The 24,062-nt window shown below is 38.3% G+C and overlaps 1 protein-coding gene across 2 annotated transcripts in view; it reads right to left on the bottom strand.

The window, feature by feature from the left end:
- BLOC1S5 (biogenesis of lysosomal organelles complex 1 subunit 5) overlaps nt 1-24,062 on the bottom strand; it is a 72,288-nt gene that overhangs the window by 47,712 nt on the left and 514 nt on the right. For both annotated transcript variants that reach the window (XM_069103520.1, XM_069103519.1), the window contains exons 2-3: nt 17,880-17,962; nt 10,687-10,816 (exon numbers count right to left, since the gene is read on the bottom strand). In XM_069103520.1, coding sequence (XP_068959621.1) covers nt 10,687-10,816; nt 17,880-17,962 — 213 coding nt within the window. The remainder of the gene's footprint in view (nt 1-10,686; nt 10,817-17,879; nt 17,963-24,062) is intronic.

Genomic DNA, 24,062 nt, shown 5'->3' with positions numbered 1-24,062 from the left:
AGAGGCCAGAGGATTTTAAGAACACTGTTGTATACACTGCCTGATGTAATCAATCTATTGGTTGTTTTTGATGAATTCTTTTTTATTGTTATAAGTAAGTTACTTATAAGCAAGGGGGGGAAGAGAGATGAGTATTACACAGAAACGAAAACTGATGTAAAATAAAGGACTTTAATAAAATATCTTAAAAATAAATGTCTTGAGCTTTTTCAGAATTACTAAAAAATTAATATGCCAATGATATCTTTAGCACTTCATTAAAGAATAGAAAATGATAGGCACAAATAAAAGGGTCATTAATATATACAGAGTAAGAGTCATAAAAGTACTGGATGGTATTACCTAGATAGGGTTATATCAGACATAGAAACTTGCAAAATTGGATACAATTTTTTGTTGTCAGTGGGCAAATCATAAAATCAAACATTCAGACACAATATGATTTTTTTATCTTTATAATCACTCTCTCCCAAGTAGAAGGTTATAATATAATTTTAACTAAATATATCTTAATTTTATAAAAACTGCATCTGGAATATATCCTTCCATGACCCACAGTACAACAGAAACCAGAAAAGAAAAAGTCTGCTGGCGCCTGTTAAACTTCTCTTGCCTCTATCATGAAAACCATTTGGAAAGCCACTCCTTGGTAATAAGGAAGCCCAATGTTCCCAACAGATGTTGGAACATTAATTATTAATTTCCTAACTTCTGTGTTTTAATTCAAAATACTCCATTAAGTTTCTAGTCCAGGAAATACATCCATAATCTGGACTATGGATTATCAATGTTGTTGTTCTACATTGTTTTGAGACTGAATCTTTATGACAGGAAATTTTTATCTTTTTTGTGTCACATACTCCTTTCCTAGACTGATTAACACTTAAAGACCTCTTCTCAAAATGTTTTTAAATGCAAAAAGTAAAATAAATATACAAAGGAAATCAATTATATGGAAAGTTAGAAAATAAATTTATGATAAAGTAATATATCTACATCATATATAGTCCAATAACTATAGTAATTTTGGAGTAATGATGAATGTAAACGATATTCTGAAATCTCTGCAACACTTGTAATGTGATGTGAAAATATCTACAATAATTACTGGTGACAAAGTCACAGGTCAGTCAATAAGCATTTACAAAGCACTTCCTGTGTGCCAGACACTGTAGTAAACTCTGTGGATGAAAAAGAGGCAAAAAATAGTCCCTGTCCTCAAGTCTCATAAATATACATAAACAAGCTATAGATAGATAGATAGATAGATAGATAGGTAGATAGATAGGTAGATAGGTAGGTAGATAGATATAGCTATAGATACAGATATATGTAGGATATAAAGGAAGAAGGCAGGCACTGAAATTAAGAGGAATTGGGAAAGGCTTTTTGTAGAAGACAGGGTTTTAGTTGGGACTTAAAGGAAGTCAGGGAAGCTGGTAGGCAGAGATGAGAGAGAATATCCCAGGCATGGGGGACAACCAGAAATAATGCCCAGAGCTTACAGACTAAGGGGTCTTGTTTGTGGAACAAGAAGAAGGTCAGTGTCACTGGATTAAAGAATACCTGATGGGAAGTAAGGTGAAAGAACACTGGAAAGGTAGGGGGAGAGCTAGGTTAAAAAGAAGTTTAAATGCCAAACCATTTCGTATTGGATCTTGGAGGCAATAGGGAGCCACTGGAGTTTATTAAGTAAGGAAGTTACGTTTTTGAACCTGTACTTCAGGAAAATCACCTGGGTGACTGAATGGAGAATGGATTGTAGTAAGGAGAGACTTGAATAAAGAAGAATGACCAGCAGGTTATTGCAACAATGCAAATATGAGGTAATGAAAGTCTTCACCAGCGTATTGTCAGTGTCAAAGGGAAAATGTGTTGGTCTCTATGGTACTAAGGAGTTAGGAAGGGAACAGTGTTAGGGAGAAAGATAATTAATTCAGTTTTAGACATGCTTAGTTTAAAATATCTATAGGACATCAAGTATGAAATGTCTGAAAGGCAGATGGAGATGTGAGACAGAGAGGGAATAGGGCAAGATAGGTAAAATCTGAGAAACATTAGTATAGAGATGGTAATTAAATCAGTGGGAGCTGAGAAGATCACCAAATGAAATAGTATAGGAGAAGAGGAAAGGTCTCAGTACAGAAACCTCTGGGACACCTGCAGCTATGCAGCATGACCTGGATGAAGACGGAGCAAAGGAGATTTAGAAGTGTTCAGAAAGGCAGAAGGAGAACCAGAAGAGAGTAACGTCATGAAAACCTACAGAGAACAGGGTGATCGACAGCATTAAAGGCTATAAGAAGATCAAGAGAAGGAGAGTTGAGAAAAGATCATTGGATTTAGCAACTAAGATCACTAATAACTTTGGAAAAGCAGTTTTGGTAGAATATTGAGATTGGAAGCTATATTATAAGGGGTTGAGAAGCGGGCAATTTGAAGCACTTTGTAGATGTCATTCTCAAAGAGGTTAGTCACAAAGAGCAGCTGAGATAGAGGAGGACAGCTACATGGTACAGTGAATAGAACACCAGGCCTGGAGTTAGAAAGACCTGCCTTCAAATCTGGCCTCAGACACTTACTAGCTGTGTGACCCTGGGCAAGTCACTTAAACTGTTTGCCTCAACTCCTCATTTGTAAAAATGAGTTGGAAATAGCAAACCACTCCAGTATCTTTGCTAAGAAAACCCCAAATGGAGTTATGAAGGGCCAGACATGACCAAAATGATTGAACACAATAGTTAGCAAAACAGTGAGGATCAAATGAGGGTTTTTGAGAATAAAGCAGACATGGGCAGGTCTGTAGGCAGTAGATAGGGAGAGATTACAGAAGAGTGGAGCCTATAGAAGAGACAATCTGTTAGAGGAGAAGGGATACAATGGAACTGCTAATGCAGGCTGAAGCATCAGTCTTAGAGGGAGTAAGGCCACCTCTCCAGAGACAAAGGTGCAAAAGGCATATGAATAACATAAGGTGAGAAAGAAGGGAGAAGGAATTAGAGGCAAACGGTCCCAAATTTTCTGTAAAATATAAGGCCAGGTTCTCAGCTGGGAAGGTGGTGGGAGGGAGAGCCATGGGAGTTTTAAGGAAGGATGAAAAGAGCTCTTGTAGAGACTGGGAAGGTGAGTTGATGAAGGAAATACAGTAGGACTACCTAGCAGCAGTGAAGGCCCAACAGTTGAGATGTGTAACATAAATTTATAGGGAACCTAGTTGAAATGACTGTGTGATTTATTTTCTCCACCTTTGTTCAGTAGCATAGGTAAAGGAATGTAATGCCATGCACGAGGATCCTTGGCCTTATAATTTCAATTTAAATGGCCGTGGATCCTGGAACAAATAGAGGCACTATACTTTGTAATCCTGCCGACTACACCATAATCTAATGCCATGCACGAGCAGCTTTCCAGAACTGCTACTGTGAACAGCTTTTAAAGTTCTGATTACACAGTATAGTGAACACTATTCCATAACAAATCAAAGCAAAACATCCACAGAAAATCAAGAACAGCATTCACAATATTACAACTTATCACAGAAAATCACAATACAGTATTCACAAGAGCTTATCATTAAAATGGCCACATAGCTGTCACCAAAGTGGTCACAATATTTAGAACAAAGAACAATCATCTCAAAGTACAATAGTCAAAGTCTTCCACTCATGGGGCACACTAGATTAACTCAATCAGTCACTTATTCAGCAATCAATTACTAAGTATCATACACAAACCCTCCACCCCTAGTAAACTACAATTTCATCATTACTCAGTACCCTTTCAGAAAAGAAGAGGTCTTTTCATCTTAACTTGGGGCCAGTTCTCAGACTCCCTGGATCCCCTTCCATGGTCCCAGATTCTACCTGGATTCACTAGACTGTCACCTGGGTTCAGTGGCAGACAGCTCCCAGTTCCTTGTCCAGCTCTCTGGGTAGGTCCTGCTCCACACTGAAGTTCACAAGGTCTAGTCCATCTCAAATCCTTTACAATTTCTGCTCACAGGAATTCAACGCTCAACCAAGCCACAAACAGACAAAGTCTCAGCATCCCGGTCATGTTTCCTCAGTCTTCTGCTTCCTCAGTCTTCTCCTGGGCTCCTCTGTCACCTGGATTCCTGGCTCCTGGGCTCCTGATCAGAAGAAGCTCCACCACCACAAGTTCTCAGGAAATTCTGGCTCAGTTCTTGATTCTCTCTTCTGTAGCTGCTCTGCCACCAGATGCTGGTCCCAAGAAATTCTGACTGTGCCTCTCTGGGGCTTTTCCTTATAGACATACAACATTAGCTTCCTGTTTCAGCCAACCCCTTCCTGTTACATCAGGAACAGGGGGTCATACCTTGTTTCCTTCACAGAGGTTTGATTAGTTACTAAGTGCTAAGTACCTGCTTCCTTGCCAATACAAAAAGGGGTCTTCAAATTACCATTACAAGGGGCAAAGTCACCAGACGGTAGTAGCAATGCAAGATTGAGGCTTGACAGGGAACAATCAGCAATGATAAGGGGCTTGAGGACCCAAGGGACAAGGTACACCAAAAGAGGTCAAATGAGGAATATGTGGCAAAAGCAAGGAAGGCCTATGATAGAACTGAGGAGTTGAGGTTACAGAGCAGATGAAGTGTGGTGTTTGGTAATGCAAGGCAGAGAGAGAGGTGGAAATCCAACAGATTATAGTTAGATAAGGGGATTTCAGAATTTTTAAATCAGAGGTAGTACCTATATGGGTGATGGAAAAATCAACAGTATTATTACTATCTTTGTGTATGGCTGATGAAGGAGAGAGTAATTTGTGGATAACTGCTTACCAGGATTTTGATTTGACAGTAGATATGAAGTATATGAACCTCAAAGGAGGAAAGAGGTATTGAGTGATTGTGATAGTAATGGCAATTAAAGATTCCCCTGTATTGGCTTGGTTTTCAAATTGATTGTATTAAAACCCAGAGTTTGTTAATCCCACCTGTGGGATGGGCTTGTTGATGTGAAAAGAAAGTCCTTAAGTGGGAGGAGCTGGTGATGTAGATTTGGAGAGACAAGAGAGAGGCGGAAGTTCTTTTTGGAAGCAGCACCTCGTGGAGAGAGAGAGAGACTAAGAGATTGCTGGTGGCCGCTTTGAATTGCCCTGGACTTTTGAGACCTGCCCCCTGAGCTGCCAAGGACTGAGGAGACATGGCTGTTTTGCTGGTACTTTGTCTGTCTGTTTTGATGTTATTTTGCCAGATTTGTCCACTGGTGAAAGACTGTCCTGTTGAAGAAGTCCTGGAACCTGGCATTTGGTTAAGAAGGCCTGAGACTGTCCTGCAGACAGAGAGTGAATACTGTCCACTGGTGAGGGACAGTACTGTTGTTGCAGGGGTCTGGAGACTGTCCGGCAGACAGAATGAATACTGTCCACTGGTGAAGGACAGTGCTGTTGTTGCAGGGGTCTGGGAGCCTTTCTGTTGGTTCAGAAGCCCTGAAGAAGGATTTTCTTGTTGTATGTTTACAGAAATCCTGGGAGAGGGCTTTGCTAATGTGTTCAGGGGTTCTAGGACTGTTCTACAGACAGAGGATAAATTCATGAAGGGACTGGCAATGTATCTTATGGCCTTGCTAAGCCTTGTCTCCCCAGGAACTAAGATTGCTGAGAACTTGCCTCGTGTCAAGATGAAGAAAAGACCTCCATTTGGGTATTAAGTGCTGTGTTTAAACTTGATGTAACTCTGGGGTAGATTCAATTGTGATCCAGGGGTGGGGAACTTTTGACCTTTTTGTGTTCTATGGTTGAGCAAATGAATGTATTTTACTTATGTTTGGAAACTAATCTCCATTTGAGAAGAGGGGCTTTGTGGTGGACTTAATTAAGGTATAGCCTAGGGGTGGAGAAGTATTTAGAACAGAGACTTTGTAATTGATTGAATGATTGGAAGGTCCTGGGATGGGGTAGTACTTGGAGATTATTTAATCACACTTAGTAAATGCTGTATTTGGAATGATGTCATGTTTTGATCTTCTCTGTTCTGGGTTTGTTACTGAATAAAATAGAGAGCACCTATGCTGGTATTTTGAACCTGGGAAGTTGCCTTCTTTTGGCATTACATTACAGTGATGGAGGTAAGAGAATATGCAAGTGGCAACAGGGAACATGGAATATTCCAATTCCTGTATCTTGACCAATGAACCAAGAGGAATAAGTGAAGATGCAGATAGTACTGGAAAGGGTGTCCAGGGTGTCTGTGACATCCCAGGAGGCTGTGACATCAGTAAGGAGTCAAGTTTCAATGATAGCTAGAAGATGGAACAATACGAGAGGAAAAAATTTAGGATGAAGGTAAGATTGCTGCCTATGGAACAAGCATTCCAGAGGACATAGTGGAAGGGGAGGTGGCATGTGGTTGGAACTTTGGGGTGAAAGGGTTGAGGGGAATAGGAATAAGGAATCAGGTGCTATGGCATAGAGCAAGGTGTTTTGATGATGACCTTTAAGGGTTCAGAATCACTGGGATGTATAAGATATAACCAAGTATGAGAATAAACGTTCATCATTGACTGGAAGGTACCACTCCTCTTTTTAGAAGGTTGGAGATTAGGTTTCAGACAAGTATAAACATGAGATGGAAGGCACACAGTCAAATGGGAAGCCTCATTTCATTAATCCTATTCCCTCTTAAGGAAGGAAATGAAGCAACAGGAGATGGAAGTCAAATCTGGACAGAAGGAAGTCCTACTCTCCACTGACTTTCTTCTTTATCTTCTCTTAAAGGATAGGCACAGCAGAAGACAGAATGTCTGAGGTCAAAACGAAAGTTGATCCTCTTTGCACTGAGGCTCTCTACATCAGATCAGGAGGTGGAAGTTGCCTTGTGCTAGCAAAGATGGAAGTTGCTCAGCTGCTCTCTCGCAGCCCTCCCTCAGGAGACACATGCAGCAGGAAATAGAAGGCTCAGTCAAAGGTCAAAGGAAGGTCTTGCTTCTCTTCTCACCTGAGGCTAGAGACTAGGGGGACGAGTTGGAGGAGAGGGTGGGGGGTAGAGAGCAGGAAGTGAGAATCTCATGGGTGCATGGGGATGTTAACTCAGGGCAAAATAAAGTTGGCCTGGCCCCTTGCCAATTTCTCTCAGAGGACATGCACAACAAGAGATGGAGGGTACAGTCAACTCTTATTAATATTCCTGATTTATTGCCTAAATTCACAATTGAAGAAAATGTTAAATTTCAGTTTAAGTTTAGTGAAAATAAAGATGTAATTTTTTTTCCCTTCTAAATTCATGGGAATCACTAAAATTTGTCCACAGATCCACAGACATATACTCCAGATTAAGAATTCCCACTTTAAGATGTTGACTATGACATCAGAATTGCCACTACCCTGACAACTAAACAAATTAGTATATTTTAATGTGGCATTATCTCCAATTTATAATGGTTCTGATTATTTGTATCCAGAACTTGTGATTTTATTGGCATAATTTCACTGTTACATCTAGGTATCTGTGATTTCATTCAGGCATAGAAATCTCTCCCATTAATTCAGATTAATAATTTCTTTATAATTTGTAGTTTTAGAGTTATCTTGGGGCAATAAGAAGTTAAGTCATATGCCCATAGTCAAACTGAAACTGCATGTCAATCATGTCTTGAACCCAGGTTTTAATAACTCCAAAGCCAAAACTCTATTCATCACAAATACAGTCAGAAGAAGAAGGATGCTATACAGAGCCTCCACATCTAAAATATATGTGTAATCCATATTTCAAGCCTGAGGAATATGCATTAGGCTATCTTCAATGAGGGATAAAATGATGACCCACTGCATATCTGGGTGAAGAATGAAGTTGGTAGAAGAGCATTGGAGATGAGAGATATTTTTTATTTCTCCTCTGGGAGAGGACATGTATGGTTCCAGACTCTTGGAAGAATCATCTCTGCTGACAATTCTCAAATCTATCTATCCTGCCCTAATATCTCTGCTGGCCTTCAATCCAATGGCCTTTCAGACACTTCAAATTGGATGTCCAGTAAACATCTTAAACTCAACATGTCCAAAACTGAAACCCATTAACTTTCTTCCTAAACCCTCCCCATCTCCTACCAACACCATCCCTCAGGACACCACTCCTCAGGACTGCAACTCAGGAATCATCCTCTACTCTCCTTTATCTCTCACCCTCATATCCAACCTACTGCCAAGGCCTATCAATTTCATCTCTGCAACATCTCTCAAATAAATCCTCTTTTCTCCTTTGACACAGATACCACTCTAGTGTAAACCCTTATCACCTCACATCTGGGCTGCTGATAAAGTCTGCTGAAAAGTCTGTTGGTTTTAAGTGTCTTCCCACTACAATCCATTCTTCATTCAATCACCAAATTGATCTTCCTAAAGCACAAGATAATATCACCCTCCTACCTAATAAATTCCAGTGGCTCCCTACTGTCTCCAGGATCAAATAAAAAATATTCTATTTGGCATCCAAACCCCTCCTACCATGCTTCCAGTCTTCTTATACCTTACTTCCTGCTATTATTCTCCAATCTGGTTACAATGGTCTTTTGGGTGTTCCATGAGCAAGATTATCTCTTGATGGGGTATTTTCTCTGGCTCTCTTCCATGCCTGAAATGCTCTGCCTACTGACCTTTCTGGTTTCCCTTAAATCTCAACTAAAATACCACCCTCTACAGGAAGCCTTCCTCAACCCCTCCTAATTCTAGTGCCTTCTCTGTTAGTTATTTCTATTTATCCTGTACATAGCTGCCTTTTCTCTTTCTCTCTCCAACCATCCATCCATACATACATATATACATGTATATGTGTGTGTATTGGCCTCTTTTATTAGATTATAGGTTCCCTGAGCGCAGGGACTACCTTCTGCCTCCTTTTGTATCCCTTGTGCTTAGCACAATGCCTGACACATGGTTGGTGTTTAATAAATACTGATGGGATGGCTAGGTGGCACAGTGCATAGAGCACCAGCCCTGGAATCTGGAGGACCTGAGTTCAAATCCAGCCTCAGACATTTAACACTTACTAGCCGTGTGACCTTGGGCAAGTCACTTAACCCCAACTGCTCTGCTTCCCCCCTCAAAAAAGAAAAAAAAATACTCACACTGACTGACCAATTTCAGATATTTGGAGAGACACACACAGATTTTGGAAGGCAGAAATATAGGGATAAGCTCCCTGGGTGAGATTGGGGTCTTTTTACTACTTGAGTTGAGATATCTCATTTCCATTTTAGAGTTCCTTTATTCTGTACATTTTCTGGTATATTCTATTCTGTATAACTTCTCTGATTTCTGTTTGCTCTCTGCTTAGATAAATGGGATTACTCACTATTCACTATGATGGCCTAGCATTTCGGAAAGAGTTAAACCTATGATTGCTAAGTTGTAAGTCTCCCTTTAAGAGACAATGACCAAGTAAGCCAGTGCCTTTGTTGCTTTTGAACCTAAAAATTCATTCTCCAAGATCCACAATATGGTGTGGGGGGGGGGGAGGAGGGATTGGCATATAGATAAATCTCTGGAATCTTGCCCACCCTTCTCCAAGGAAAACTTAATTCTTACCTGAAGGGCAGTAGGAGAAAGGGTCATAAGGCTGGCCACACTGTTTTCCTTTGAGAGATGATGGGGGCGGGGGGGACGACTACTTCCCTCTACATACTTACGGCCTGGCCAAGGTGGACTTCTCTCTTCCCCACTCTTATTTCCTAAATATTTCTGGTACAGAGCAATGAAATTTTTAAAGTTCAAAAGCTACAAAACTGCTAGATTCCCCTGGTTGTTCTCTCTTAAAAACAGAGGAGTACACCCAGGTTTATACATGCAGACTCAACTCTTTCCCATTAAATACTAATGACATAAATGACCATCACAATCAGTGAATAAAGAGCAAACTCATTTTTGCAAGCACAGAGCAAATAGAAATTAGCGAAGTTAGACAGATTAGGATATACCAGAAAATACACAGAGTGAATGAGTTCTCCCACTTAAGAGTGAGATATCTCAGTTCAACTAAAAAAGAGACTACTCTCACTCAAGAAAAAAAACTCATTAAGTCTCCAGGGAGACTCTATTCTCTTGCCACCCTGTTTTAGGGCAGTTTTGGGTTTTTTTAAACAGCTGGAGGACATCTCTGATTTTTCTTTTTTCATGATGCTTCCTTGTACATAAGCATCATTTATTTTAACTAACCCTGAATAGTCTGAATGTTCTGACATATGAATAGGAGACATTATGATTCTGGCTTGCTCCTATATTCTTAGGGGTTCTTCCCCCATTGCTATAAATAAATCTTTTCATTCAAAGAAGGAAACAAAATAAATGATTTAACGTGCTTTATTCTCTTCCTTTTTTTTTTTTTTTTGCTTTATTATCTTCTTGACAAAAATAAGTATATTTAACATTTTTGTGTACTGGAAAAAAGCATAACAGACATAAGAAAAATGTACAAAATCTAACAATCCAACAAACATCTTCTCTGTAACCTCATACTATTTAATAACATTGATAATGTTATCATAATATTCACCACTTAGTACCTACCGCTCTGAGACACCATTTACCTACTCTTTTTAATAAATGTCTTTCTTCTTTTGAAAAAGAATCAAAAGAAAGGCACATAGACCCAAAAGAGAAAACACCAGGACAACAATGTTGGCGTTGCACTCCTCAAAGATTAATTTAAAAGACAAATACTTGCTGGCTTACATCTCTGGAGAGCCTGGCTCAGGCGGTCCTGCATTGTTTCTCTACATTTAGGAAGAATCTGTTCATTTGTCTCTTGGATTACATTCTTCAAATTCTCAAGAACCCTCACTTCTCGGAGGCCCCGTTTTTCCTATTCAGAAATGAAAAGGCAAATTACCACCATAGAAGTTGTTTAAACTCTTAGAACAGGGGTTCTTAACCTAGGGTCCATGAACTAAAAAAACACCTGATTATATTTCAATATAATTGGATTCATAATCCTATTTTTTATGCATTTAAAAACGTCCTTCTGAGGATCTATAACCTTCACCAGAATGCAAAAGTATCTGTGACACAAAAAATGTTAAGGGCCTTAGACCCTATTTTCTGGGAGTTTATATAGAATTCTTTTTAGCTATTTCTTGGATTTATGCTGTATTTTTATTTTTTATACTTATATATGTACATGTATTCTTGATGAAACGTAAGCACCTTTTGAGCAGAGACTATTTAATTTGTTTAAAATAAGTTTCCCCTTTTCCTAAATGTAAAAGTTGATAGTAAAAGTAGTTTATTAGAAACAAGTAGCTACTAAAAACATGGATTTACAATATACTACTCTAAGTTCCAATTCTCAACTGTAATTTGGAATAAGCAGAAAGTAAGGAAGACCTACACTCTTATTTTTGTAGATTAATTATTTAAATAGGAAGATAACTAATGTCTTCTCAACTATAAGAAAGCTCAGAGGACCAAGTCAGCTCCCCTCAAAGGGTATTCATTGTAGCAGAACTCAGAATTCTATTCTTTTCCAGCTGTTCTTAACATATACTCATACATTCATTCATTTATTCATTCATTATTTGCTGAGCGTTTGTATTCAAAGAACTGTGCCAGACAATGATAAAAGAGGATACAGTTCCTATTCATGGCACTCCCCCACTCAATAAACTCCAGTGGCTCGGTAGGAGTATAGCCTAGTCTATTTAGCCATGGCCCCATGCCCTTGATAATGTTTCATCTTCACAAACCATCTAATTATCTACCCAGGTCATCTTGCCATCTGCTTGCTTACACATGGGGGCTTCCTCAATTTCATCCTCCATTTTCAACCTTTCATTCTAGATACAGTACTCAAATGAAAAGTACTACTACTTCTGTAAAGGGTGTGTCAATTGCCTACCTTACAGCCCCATTCACCATTCAAGTGAATCCCCAAATCAAAACTCCTTTCCCTGGCCATTACTTCCCTATATGTTCTATCTTCTCTGATTACATGTAAACTACTTGAGCACAAGGTCAATCTTATTTCTTTCTTTGTTTTCCCAGTGCCAGGTACATATTAAATGTTTACTAAATGTTTTTTATATATTCATTCCCTATGGCCTCTAAGGTCAAAAACAATTCCTCTATTTGGCATTTAAATACCTTTTCAACCAGGCTTAAATCTGTCTTTTCAACCTCGATGACTACTTCCCTCTACATACTTATGGCCCCGCCAATGTGGACTCCTCTCCTCTCTCTCTCCCCACCATATCCAGGCCTTCAAACAGGCTTTTCACCATGCCTGGAATACATTCCCTCCTTATCTATGCCTCTTTGGAATCCCTAGTTTCCTAGAGAGCTTAGGTCAAACATCAATTTCTAAATGAGGTCTTCCTTGATTCTACTAGTTCCTTCCTGAAAATTAATTTGTTTGTACAGTATTTCGAATATACCTGTAAATGTCAACCTCTTTAGAATGGAAGATACTTATATTCCCAGTGCCTGGCACAATGCCTGGTACATTAACAGGCTTTTAATAAATATAAATTGATGAAGTTTAAAATCTGGCATAAGTATGTGTATATGTAAGCTTTCATATTTTTATTACTGAATATGTGTTAATGTTGGTATGTTTTAGAAAAAAATTGAACTAAAGTAGTAGTTCCATGAAAATAATGAAGTTTATTTATATGCGGATTTCTTTTTGTCTACACTTATAATTTTATCACTGCATATATAACATCTCAAGACCAACTTATGGTTTTGCAGAGTTGCCTGGGGTCACTGAGAAGTTAAAGTGAATTTTCTACAATCACAAGTATGTATTAGACAGGACTTCAATTCTAGATTTTCTGATTATAAATCAGCTCACTCACCTCTACGCCATAATGCCTGTCACTTCTATATGGATTATACTCCAAGAATTTAAATAGGAACATTAAACTGATTTCTTATTAACCTAATTACAGTAACAAGTTACTTCTATAAAGTTATCAGTTATTTATATTACTTGGAGGTACTATGAAGAGGGTGTGAAAATCCATCTAAATGATTTGAAGCTTTCCTTCTATCAAAAATCAGCCAACTAAACAGAAACTAAATCTAATAGGTATCCACCTACCTGGCATCTAACTATATACTACATGGTAAGAAACAATCAAATTGATAATAACATATTATCTTATTCTAGCAAGTCGTTTTTTTCACTGGGCATTAGAAATAAAGGGTTTTAATTGTGAACAGTCCTTTCTAGACCCCGGACTTTTATGCCCTTGCTTCATTTTTCCTACCTTTTAAATTTCAAGGGAAAGTCCTTTTCCAGGAAAGTTTCCCTGATCAAACAAATCTATACTCTAACTCATCAATAACCCTCCCCAAACTTGAAATTACATACTTATCTGAATATTAGAATTGACAGTTTTTCTCCCTCATTTGTAGTATTTTCACTTGAAAGACTTAAACAGCTAGAACAATGATATGGATCCAACAGGAAATTCACATATATCTTTGGGCACTTAGAACAGTGCAGAGTAGGAGTTATGTTTTTGATTGCTTGACTGGTTAATAAACAGGTCCCTCCTTAGTTTTAAATATAAGAAAGAAGGAAATGGAATCTCTTCAAATGTTGGAAGATGGAGATACAGAAAATAAGGCTTATTGTTTTACTTTTACTGAATGATACTAGATAAAGATTAATCAGAAGAATATTCACTACAAAAAGTTAAGAAATTCTAAAACTCTATTGATAACTCCTAAAGGAACCAATGTGAATAAATACACATTTAGCCAGAAGAAAGGCTATTCATTTTTAAAAGTAGGCAACACAAAAGCATAGCAGTAACATGTATAGCAGAACCCTTCCAATTCTCTAGTAAATGCTGCCACCATGTGGTATATACTTCTTTCTATTAATTTCTATTAGAAATGTCGACACATACAAATAGAAAAACTGAGAATTACATCTACATATTTAATCATCTATCAATCTGACCTGTCCATAAACCATAGATCATATGAACTGCTTAGCTGTTATACTACACTTTTAAAATTAGTTAAAATGACACAGCAATGATTACAATCATGAAGAATAATGTTTTCATTCTTCAGTCTCAAACATCTCTGTACAAAAGCCCCACAAATTTTATTAAAGTATATTAGAGACTAGACTAAGATCAAAGTTTTCTAAAGTTACACGTAAATCTTAAGGTTCCATAATAACCTATTTTTTTTTCCTTCTAACAGAAGAAAAATAGAAAACACAGTTGAATGAGATAGGAGAAGAAATTTGTAATAATTCAAAGGGAAGTCCCATCTGAAAATTTGAAAATCCCAATGTTTGTTTAAAAAATGCAATTTTACTACATTTATGCATATGCATTATGAATTCACTCCACCAAGGCAGTTTTTACAAGTTTTTTCATTCCTTTTCAAGGCTCCCATGGCTCCCTGTACCACCCTCCCACCTCCTAGCTGAGAACTTTGCTTCATATTTTACTGAAAAAATTGAGGACATTTGCCAAAAGCTTCCTCTTCTCACCTATTCCTCAGCTCATATCATTCAGATGCCTTTCTCCACCATCTCTTCCTTCACTCCCACCTCACATGAAAAGGTGGCTCTTCTCTTTGCCAAGGGAAACCCTTCTATAGGTGATTTCCTCTCATGGTTAAACTTGAGAAAGCTGTCTGCAACTGATGTCCCCACTTCCTTTCCTCTTCCTCTCTTCTAAAACTCTGTGTAATCTTGTTTCCATTCTCAACATTCAGCTGAAATTGCTTTCTCTTGAGGGGTTAAGGATCTTTTAATTGTCAAACATGGTGGTCTTTACTCAGTCCATACTTCCTGACCTCTCTGCAGCCTTTGACACTGTTGATTACCTTCTTCTCCTAAATATATCCTTTCCTCCCTAGGTTTTTGGGACACTGCTCTCTCCTGGTTCTTCTCCTATCACAGTTTCCTTTGATGGATCTTCAACCAGGGCATACATATCCACTATCACTGCGAATATACTTTTTTTTTTTTTTGCTTTTTGGAGGGCAATTGAGGTTAAGTGACTTGTCACTTAACCAAAGTCACACAGCCAGTAAGTGTGTCAAGTGTCTGAGGCCAGATTTGAACTCAGGTCCTCCTGACTCCAGGGCCAGTGCTCTATTCACTGTACCACCTAGCTGCCCCTGTGAACACACTCTCAAGTGTTAGAAGTATATCCTCTTCAGTAAACATTCCCCTTACAAACTTATTTTCACCAGTCAATAAGCATTTATTAAGCACCTACTGTGTACCAATCCTTGTGAGAAGCACTAGGGATACAAACAAGGGTAAAAAAAAACAGTTCCTATTCTCAAGAAGCTCACACCCTAAGAGGGAACTCAACAATCAAACAACAATATACAAATAAGATACATACAGGTTAAATTGTAGATAATCTCAAAGAAGAGCTACTTAGATTAAGGAAGAATGGAACAGCTTCTTGCAGAAGGTGGGATTTTTATCTGAGACTTGCAGGGAAACCAGAAGGTAGAGATCAGGAAGGAGAGAGCTCTAGGCGAGTGTTGAGAGAAGCTGATTGTTTTCTAGATTTACATATTGTTGTTGTTGAGTCATGTCAGTTGTGTCCAACTTTTCATGAATGAATTTGGGGTTTTCTTGGCACAGATACTGGAATGATTTGCCATTTCCTTCTCTGGCTTATTTCAGACTAGGAAACTAAGGGAAACATGGTTAAGTGACTTGGTCAAAGTCACATGGCTAGTAAATGTCTGAGGTTTGATTTGAATTCAGGTCTTTTGGTCTCCAGGCCAGGCATTCTATGCACTTTGCTACCTAGCTGCATCATGCTCTAAAATTTGAGGTAATGGTGCCCAGGTTTTTCTATTGACAATATGGCACAGTAGAGTGTTGGACTTCCAGTAAGAAAATCTGGATTCAAATCCTTTATCATACATTCTCTGAGTCTATAAGCCAAGTCACTTGACCTCTCTGGGCCTCAGTGTTCTATTTATAAAATGAGAAAAGCAATCTCTATCACTAGTACCAATTTCACAGGGTTACTACAAAGTTCAAGTGAGACAAAATATATGAAGTGCTTAGTAAATTTTAAAGTATTACATAAATGTCAGGGTTTTTTTTTTTTTTTTTATAAAGAATTTTTTTTTTTTTTTGCCTTTTGAGGGCAATTGGGGTTAAGTAACTTGCCCAAGGTTACATGGCTAGTTTATGTTTGTGTGGGTGTTAAGTGTCTTAAGCTGGAACCGAACTCAGGTCCTCCTGACTCTGAGGCCGGCGCTTTACTCACTGTACCACCTAGCCGCCCCATGAAGATCTTTTTTAACAAAAAGATTCACAGTTCTTCACATGATAGCAAGTTTACTTAGTATCTGCTGATGAAGAAAATAATGGCCAAATAACATATGTTATTTGTGCATATGTGAATTATCAGATCTCCTGAGATTAACTGCAACCCACAGGTTGGAAACTATTGTTTTTAAGTTATAACCCTTTAAAGTGAAGAATGTAGAAGGAAAATAATATTTTTAAATAATTACCATTTAAAGTGAAAATGTACAAGGAAGATAAAAGGATATGAAAGATATGCAAATGATCAACACCAATATGAAAAAAAGTTCCATATCACTAAAAAAAGAAATGAAGATTAAAACAATTCTGAGAATCAACCTCACGCCCAGCAAACTGCAAAGATTAAAAAAAGAAAAAAAATCAATGTTGGAGACTATAGGAAGACAGATCCATGTTGGTAGATATGTGAATCAGTCCAAACATTTTAGAAAATAATTAGGAAACTATGTGAGAAGCAACAATAATCATTAAATTGTTCCCAATTTGGATTCAATGATCCTACATGTGGGTTTATATTCCAAGGAGATAAGTGACAGAAAGGTCTCATGTATAACAAAATGTTCATATAGTGACACCATTTGTGGTGCAGAAAATAGGGGGGGAGCAATAAGTAAGAAATTATATAAGAATGTTCTATTACATTCATATACCAAAACCTGTTCAGTCATTTCCTAGCACATGAGCATCTACTTTGTTTCTAGTCTTTTGCTATGGAAAAAGGCAGTGAATAGAGAGTTAACATCAGTCAGGAAGACATTTTGTCTCTGACACTGCATGGGTGATTCTAGACAAGTCCTTTAATATCACAGTGAGTGAAATAAGTCTCTAAGCCCTTGAAAAGAAGGAAGGAAGGAGATAAGAATTCAGAACTTGGGAAGACTTTATATGATGTAGATTAAAGTTGGCAAAACCAAAAAAATATACAAAATGACCATAACAATGTAAAGGAAAACACTAAAATCCATCAGAACCTCAGATGAATTCAAAGAACGATTAATCAAGAGAATCAAAGGATCAAATATCTATGGAAGAAAACATAAAGGTCATCTAATATTCCAACGTAGAGAGATTAAGTGACTTGCCCAAGATCATGCAGTTAAAATGTGGGAGATCAGAGACTCAGAGCCTCAAGACTGCGACTATAAGTATGGCATTCTTTCCACAGCACCACTCTGCCCTAGAGTTCATGATGAAATTTACTTTTCTCTTTTCCATAGAGAAGGTATAAGATACTAGTAGGGTATAAAGAACATAATAAACCATGGTAAGTGTATTGATTTGTTTTTCTTTTCACCACAGAATTTCTGGAAGATGGAGAGAGGAAGGGAGGAGTACTGATTGGAAAATATCAGCATTATTTTTTCCAGTATAAATAAGATTTTTTTTAAAAGAAAATACTTTAAATAATACTTTTGAAGTATTAAAATATGGTTTACCTATTTATTATATATTCTTAAAGGTTTTATTTTCTACAATGCTGTGGACATAAGAACTGATCATGGAGAAATTAAAACTTAAGAAGTTTCTCTCCAATTTGGAATTCTAACAAGTAACTGGTATTTTTAATAAAAATATTTCAAAGATAAATACTCACTTCAAATTCTTTCACAAAGTAACGTGTTTCTCCTTGAATGATTGGTCGATGATCTAACAGCCTAGAATGAATCTCCCCCAGATCTATAAAGACAAAATAAAAGTCAGGTTATTGTGTGAACAATGGAAAAAAGCACTGGATTAGGAGTCAAGAGAATTTGGATTCAAATCCCAATTTTGTCACTGAATTACCAATATAACTTTGGCCAAGTTACTTAATCCCTGTGAGCTTCAGTATCCTCATCTAGAAAATGAGGGAGTTAGCCAAGATCAGTGGGGCTGTAATAGTAATGCAATTTTAAGATCCCCCTGTATTGTCTTGTTTTTTGGTTTGATTGTATTAAAACCCAGAGCTTGTGAATCCCACTTGTGGGATGGACTTGTTGACGTGAAAAGACAGGGCTGAACTGGGAAGAGATGGTGACGTAAATTTAGAGAGACACAAGAAGAGAGATGCAGAAGAACTTTTTGGAAGCAGCATCTTGGAGGCAGAGAGAGACTGAGAGGATTGCTGAGGGACACTTTGAATTGCCCAGGACTTTTGAGAGCTGCCTCCCAGAGCTGCCAAGGACTGAGGAGACATGGCTGTTATGCTGGTACTTTGTCTGTTTTGATGTTGTTTTGCTAGATTTGTCCACTGGTGAAAGACAGACCTGCTGTTGCAGAAGTCTGGCAACCTTGCTGTTGGTTCAGAGAGCTCTTGAGACTGTTCTGCAGAGAGTGAATTCTGTCCACTGGTGAAGGACAATCCTGTTGTTGCAGAAGTCTTAGAACCTTGCTGTTGGTTCAGAAGCCCTGAAGGAGGATTTTCTTGTTGTATGTTTACAGAAATCCTGGAAGAGGGTTTTGCTAATGTTTTCAGGGGTCCTAGGACTGTTCTGCAGACAGAGAATGAATTAATGAAGAGACTGGCGATGTATCTTGTAGCCTTGCTAAGCTTTGTCTCCCCAGGAACAAAGATTGCTGAGAACTTGCCTCCTGTCAAGATGAAGTAAAGACCTCCATTCAGGTATTAAATGATGTTCTTAAGCTTGTTGTAACTCTGGGGTAGATTCAATTGTGATCCAAGGGTGGGGAACTTTTGACCTTTTTGTGCTCTGTGATTGAACAAATGAATGTACTTTACTTATAATTGGAAACTAATCTCCATTTGAGAACAGGGGCTTTGTGACGGACTAAATGAATGTACAGCCTAGGGGTGGAGTAGTATTTAGAAGAGGGACTTTGTGATTGATTAAATGAATGTAATATCCAGGGGTGGAGTAGTACTTGATTAAATCACACTTGGGGGCAGTACTTGGAGATTATTTAATCACACTTGGTAAATGCTGTATTTTGAATGATGTCATATTTTGATCTTCTCTGTTCTTAGTTTTTCACTGAATAAAATGGAGAGCACCTATACTGGTATTTTGAACCTTGGGAAGTTGCCTTTGCTTAGCATCACAGGGGCCAAACTCACACAGAAACAGTCCTAGTGTCACATATTGACTTAAAAAAGCCCATATATTAACATTATCAATGTTCCATTGTATTTGTATTTATTTTGTGAAACTTATTTTATCAAAATTTATTTTGTTAAATGTTTGAAGTGTTATTTTAATCTGGTTTGGTTGTACTTGAGTGTTGGGACAGTAATTAAAGGGCCATGTGTTTGACCCCTAAGTCCTTTTTAGCTCTAAATCTATGATCTTATTCCTGGCTAGAAGGAATAACATGAGAATTTTTGTTAAAAATTTTTTCTAAAATCCCTAAGATTTAGGAAAAGTTCCAGGTAAAAGAACATTACAATTTAGAAATTACCTGTGGTTTACAGGTCAACCTATTCATTCTACGCTTTTAACAATTGTAAGACCCAAGATGTATAACCTGGAATTTCTAGAGAAATTAAATTATTAAATACAGTTAAGTGCTGACCAGTTCTATGTGATTCACAAATAAGTCCTTAGAATGATTAATCTATACTTGCTATAATTTCCTCACTAGTATGTCTTTCAAAAAGCATTTATTGCTTACTATGTGCCAGGTAACATGCTAAGCACAGGGGGATGCGAAAAAGGGTAAAACCTTCTCCTCAACTCCTCTTCCATTTTACTTTTCTTTTTACTTTTGATACTTTGATTACCTCCTTCCTCCTAAGTATTCTTCTCCTTCCTTCTCTTCTGTGACACTGCCCACTCCTGATTCTTCTACTGACTGCTTCTTCTCAGTCCCTTTTTTCTGGCTAATTTTCTCTAGTAAGTATAGCTATCACTCAACTTTTAATGCTGGGCCTTTTACTATTTTTTCTGTTTATATTCTCCCTTACTGATCTTTTCAGATCCCAAGGTTTCAATTAGCACCTGTGAAGATAATTACCAAATCTATACTGTCTCTACTGTACTACTATTTTGTCTCCAAATACCTGCTAGATAGCACTACCTGAATGTTTTGAATGTATTCAACACTCAACATGTCCAAAACTGAATTTACCACTGTCTATCCTAAACCTACCCAACCTCCAATTTTCCTGTTTTAATGCAGGATGCCAACATCCTCCCAGTCATTTAGGTTCGTTATTTCCATCATTTTTACTCTTCCCTATCCTTCACCTCCGAATCAGTAATCAAGTCCTGTCAATTCTACCTTCACAGTACTAGCAATGCTATTTCCTAGTTCAAATACTCATTGCCAGTTGTATAGTCTACAGTAATAGTCTACCAACTGGTCTCCCTGTTACCAGTGTTCTTTAGAATCCATCCTGTGCCCAGTGGCCAAAATATTCTACCTAAGGCATAGGTCAAACCACATCACTGGCTTGCTTGAAAAACAAAAAACAAAACCTTAGTGGTTTCCAATCACTTTTAGGATAAAATACAAACGTGTTGTTACCCTGGCTTTGATAAGTCCTCCACACTCCAGCTGAACCTACTTTTCTAGCTTCCTTTCATAATAATCCTTTTCTACCCACCTTAAATTTCAGAAAACTAGTGTTAAATTAATTTTCCTAACATTTTCCAACTCAAAAAGCACTTTCTCGAATTCACATAAGCATCCACAATGTCTGGCTTAAACTTCCACATCATTGCCAACTTTTACATGTCTTATTTTCTTTCAAGTTCAGCTCAGGTGCTAATCTCTCTGAAGCCTTTCCTGAATGGCATTAAAATGCTCTCTGTATTCAAACGCCTCCTTTGCCCTCTCTTGTTACCTAGTATTATACTTATACCACAGGCTGTATGTTTTGTACTCTCCTTACTACAGTAGAACATAAAAAACCTTTAGAGAAGACCATTTCATGGTTTTCTTTGTATACTCAACAGCTACTATGTTCTCTTGCAAATATTAGGCACCCAACAAGTATCTGTATAATTGAATAGATCCTTACAGTCCTTTAAGCATGTTATTCCCATTTTACAGGTGAGGAAACTTCAGGCTCATAGAACTGTGAATTGTCCAATACCTTGTAATTAATATAAGTCAGGGTTGAGATCAAAACTCAGATCTCTACTGACTTAAAAGTCTAGGATTTTCTGCAATATACCATACTACCTATCCCATGGGAACAAAGACACATAGAAATAACTTTTCTTTGTGTTTACTGTCATTTATTTTTAGTCTTCCATAAATATATATTCAAATACTCTTATGGAACTGCAAATTCATTCATATGGATACTCCCTCTGATCATGTAGGTATGCTATCAATTCTTGCCCATCCTGTGCACCTTGTCCATGTCTTTTCATAAATTCATCACTGAAGTCCACCTAACATGCTGGAAGCCCTTCTCAATTTCTTCTGAGATTTCAGGGATACCAATAGGAGCAAGCAGATAATCTATAATTTATCCCTTGTTTTCACTAAGTAGGTAGCCCTCCTATTTACTTACACACCCCCCCCCCCATACCTTCCTCATAAGATGCTAGAGCCTGCTCACACCCTGAGGCACTGCCCTCCTCCATTCTCTTCTCTATTTCTCCTTTGGTAATTCTCAACTTTAGTTATTCAAGGGGTTCCAATTGGCAGAGGTGAGGGAGAATGGTCCAGAAACAAGGCCAATCTGTACAAATGTAGAATTCTTAAACAATGGCAAGGCTCCCAGTTTGGCTAGAACAAAAGATACCTAAGGAAGAAGTAATGTATAATCATTCTGGAAAGGTAGACTGGAGTCGGACTGTGAAAAGCTGTAAAGGTCAAACAGAAGACACTGTATTTTATCCTGAAGACAAGAGGAAACCACTGGGGCCTCTTGAACAGGAGAGAAGAGATATGGTCAGACCTGGACTTTAGGAATATTTGGCTGCTATAGAGAATATCATTTAAGGAAGAGTAGTAGCAAGGAAAGGGCATTGGCTATGAACTCCGAGGATCAGGATTCAAAGCAAATTCAACACATACAAACAAAATTCAGTAGCTTTCTCCCCTTTCTGCCTCAATGTTCTCTTCTCAACTTCCCCATTCCTATCAAGGGCATCACTGTCTTCCCATTATCTAGGATTAAAACCTCATTGCCATACACAAGTTTTCACTCACACCCATCCTACATATCCAGACTGCAAATCTTAAATCACTTCTTCCTTTACAACATCTCTGCCATGTCCCTTTCTCGCTATTCACAAACCACCACCCTTTTATAAGCTTTATTACCCCTCACTCACCTGGTCTTTTGCAATAACCCTCCAATTGGTCTACCTGACTCCTTTCTTCTTACTCCAATCTATCCTCCATTCAACTGACAAAATGATTTCCCAAAGCAAAGTTCTAAGCACACCACCCAACACATCATTCAACATCTTCCACGGGCTCCCTATTTCCTCCAGGAGCAAATATGTGCTGCACATTAAGCTTTTCACAACCTGGACCCTTCCTACTATTTTAGTAGTCTTACACTTTACTTTTCTCTATATACTTTATAAGATCCAACTATACTGTCCTTGTTCCTCATACAGGAGACATTTCATTCCACTGTCTGTCTTTTCACTGGCCATCCCCCATGCCTGGAATTCTCTACCTCCTCTTTTCTATCTCCTATTTTCCCTGACTTCTTTCAAGACTATGTTCACATCCCCCCCTTCTACAAGAAGTCTTCTCCCTCTACTCAGAGGAGGGAGTTTTCTAAGATCACCATCCATTTACACTGTATGGTGTCCCAAAAGTCTTAATGCAGTTTTAAGCTTTAGTAATTTCAGAGGTATAAGTGCTACAAAAGTTAAAAAAAATAAAGTTCATTTAAATCTATTTTACATTTATTGTTTTGTGAATTTTGAATACATTTTAAGTTTTAATTTTATAGATGACACTTTTCAGATCAGTGGATTGCCAGAGGTCCTCTTGCTCTGCCATTTCCATCAACTTATCTCTTTCCATTAAATCTTTTCTTGTGGAATGTCAAAATTGTCTTGTATGCATCAAAACTTCTTTCTTTGCATGATCTTAATAAGGCTAGCACTTCAAATGTCATTGTTTCAGTCACTCAATAGGAGCTGATGAAAGTTTTTGCAAAATTCAAAAATCAACTAAAGAGACATATAAGCACAAGATGTGAGAATTGAATTATAAGATATATTTTAAAATTTAATCAATCGCGAATGTGAAGTGTCCGAGGACAGGAACCTTGGGGGTGTGTGTGTGTGTGTGTGTGTGTCCTGCTTGTTGGATGACTGACTTCGAATATTTACTACCTGTGTCAGTAAACCACTTCCCCTCTCTAGGCCTGCTTCTCCAACTGTAAAACGAGAGAATCAAATTACAAGGCTTCGGAGGCCCCTTCCAGCTTTTGAACCCGCTGAAGGTGGGCTAGATGCACGGAACTGAGGGTTGTGAGAACGGTTGTCTGGGGAAAAGAGTACTTGGCAACTGATCAAATGAGATAATATATGTAAAGCGCTTGGCAAACCTGAAAACTGAAGGGCAGTGGGCTGTCTTTACCCGGAGCTTTTAGCACAGTGCGAGGCACATAGACGCCTCTTGAAAAACGCTAGATTATCATGATCACGGTTGACTGTAGCGCAACACGGGGAGTACATGTGGATGCAGCGCCGAGGGGAGGGAGGGGGCCGCCCTCTTTCTGGCTGTCTCTGGCCGGTGCATCTCCAGCCCTCTAAGCAGGGCAGAGACAGAAAGAAGCCCACAGAAAGCGGAGCTCCCAAGGAGGTGCGTGGAAGGGCGGGGCTCTTGGGGATGAGGGCGCGGTGGGGGGGGGGGG

Source organism: Petaurus breviceps, unplaced genomic scaffold, assembly GCF_028583685.1.
Source record: "Petaurus breviceps papuanus isolate PSGF00001 unplaced genomic scaffold, PetGlider_PUasm1.0 582, whole genome shotgun sequence".
NCBI lineage: Eukaryota > Metazoa > Chordata > Mammalia > Diprotodontia > Petauridae > Petaurus > Petaurus breviceps.
Note: the sequence above shows the minus strand (reverse complement) of the source record. Positions and strands in the feature narration are given on the sequence as shown.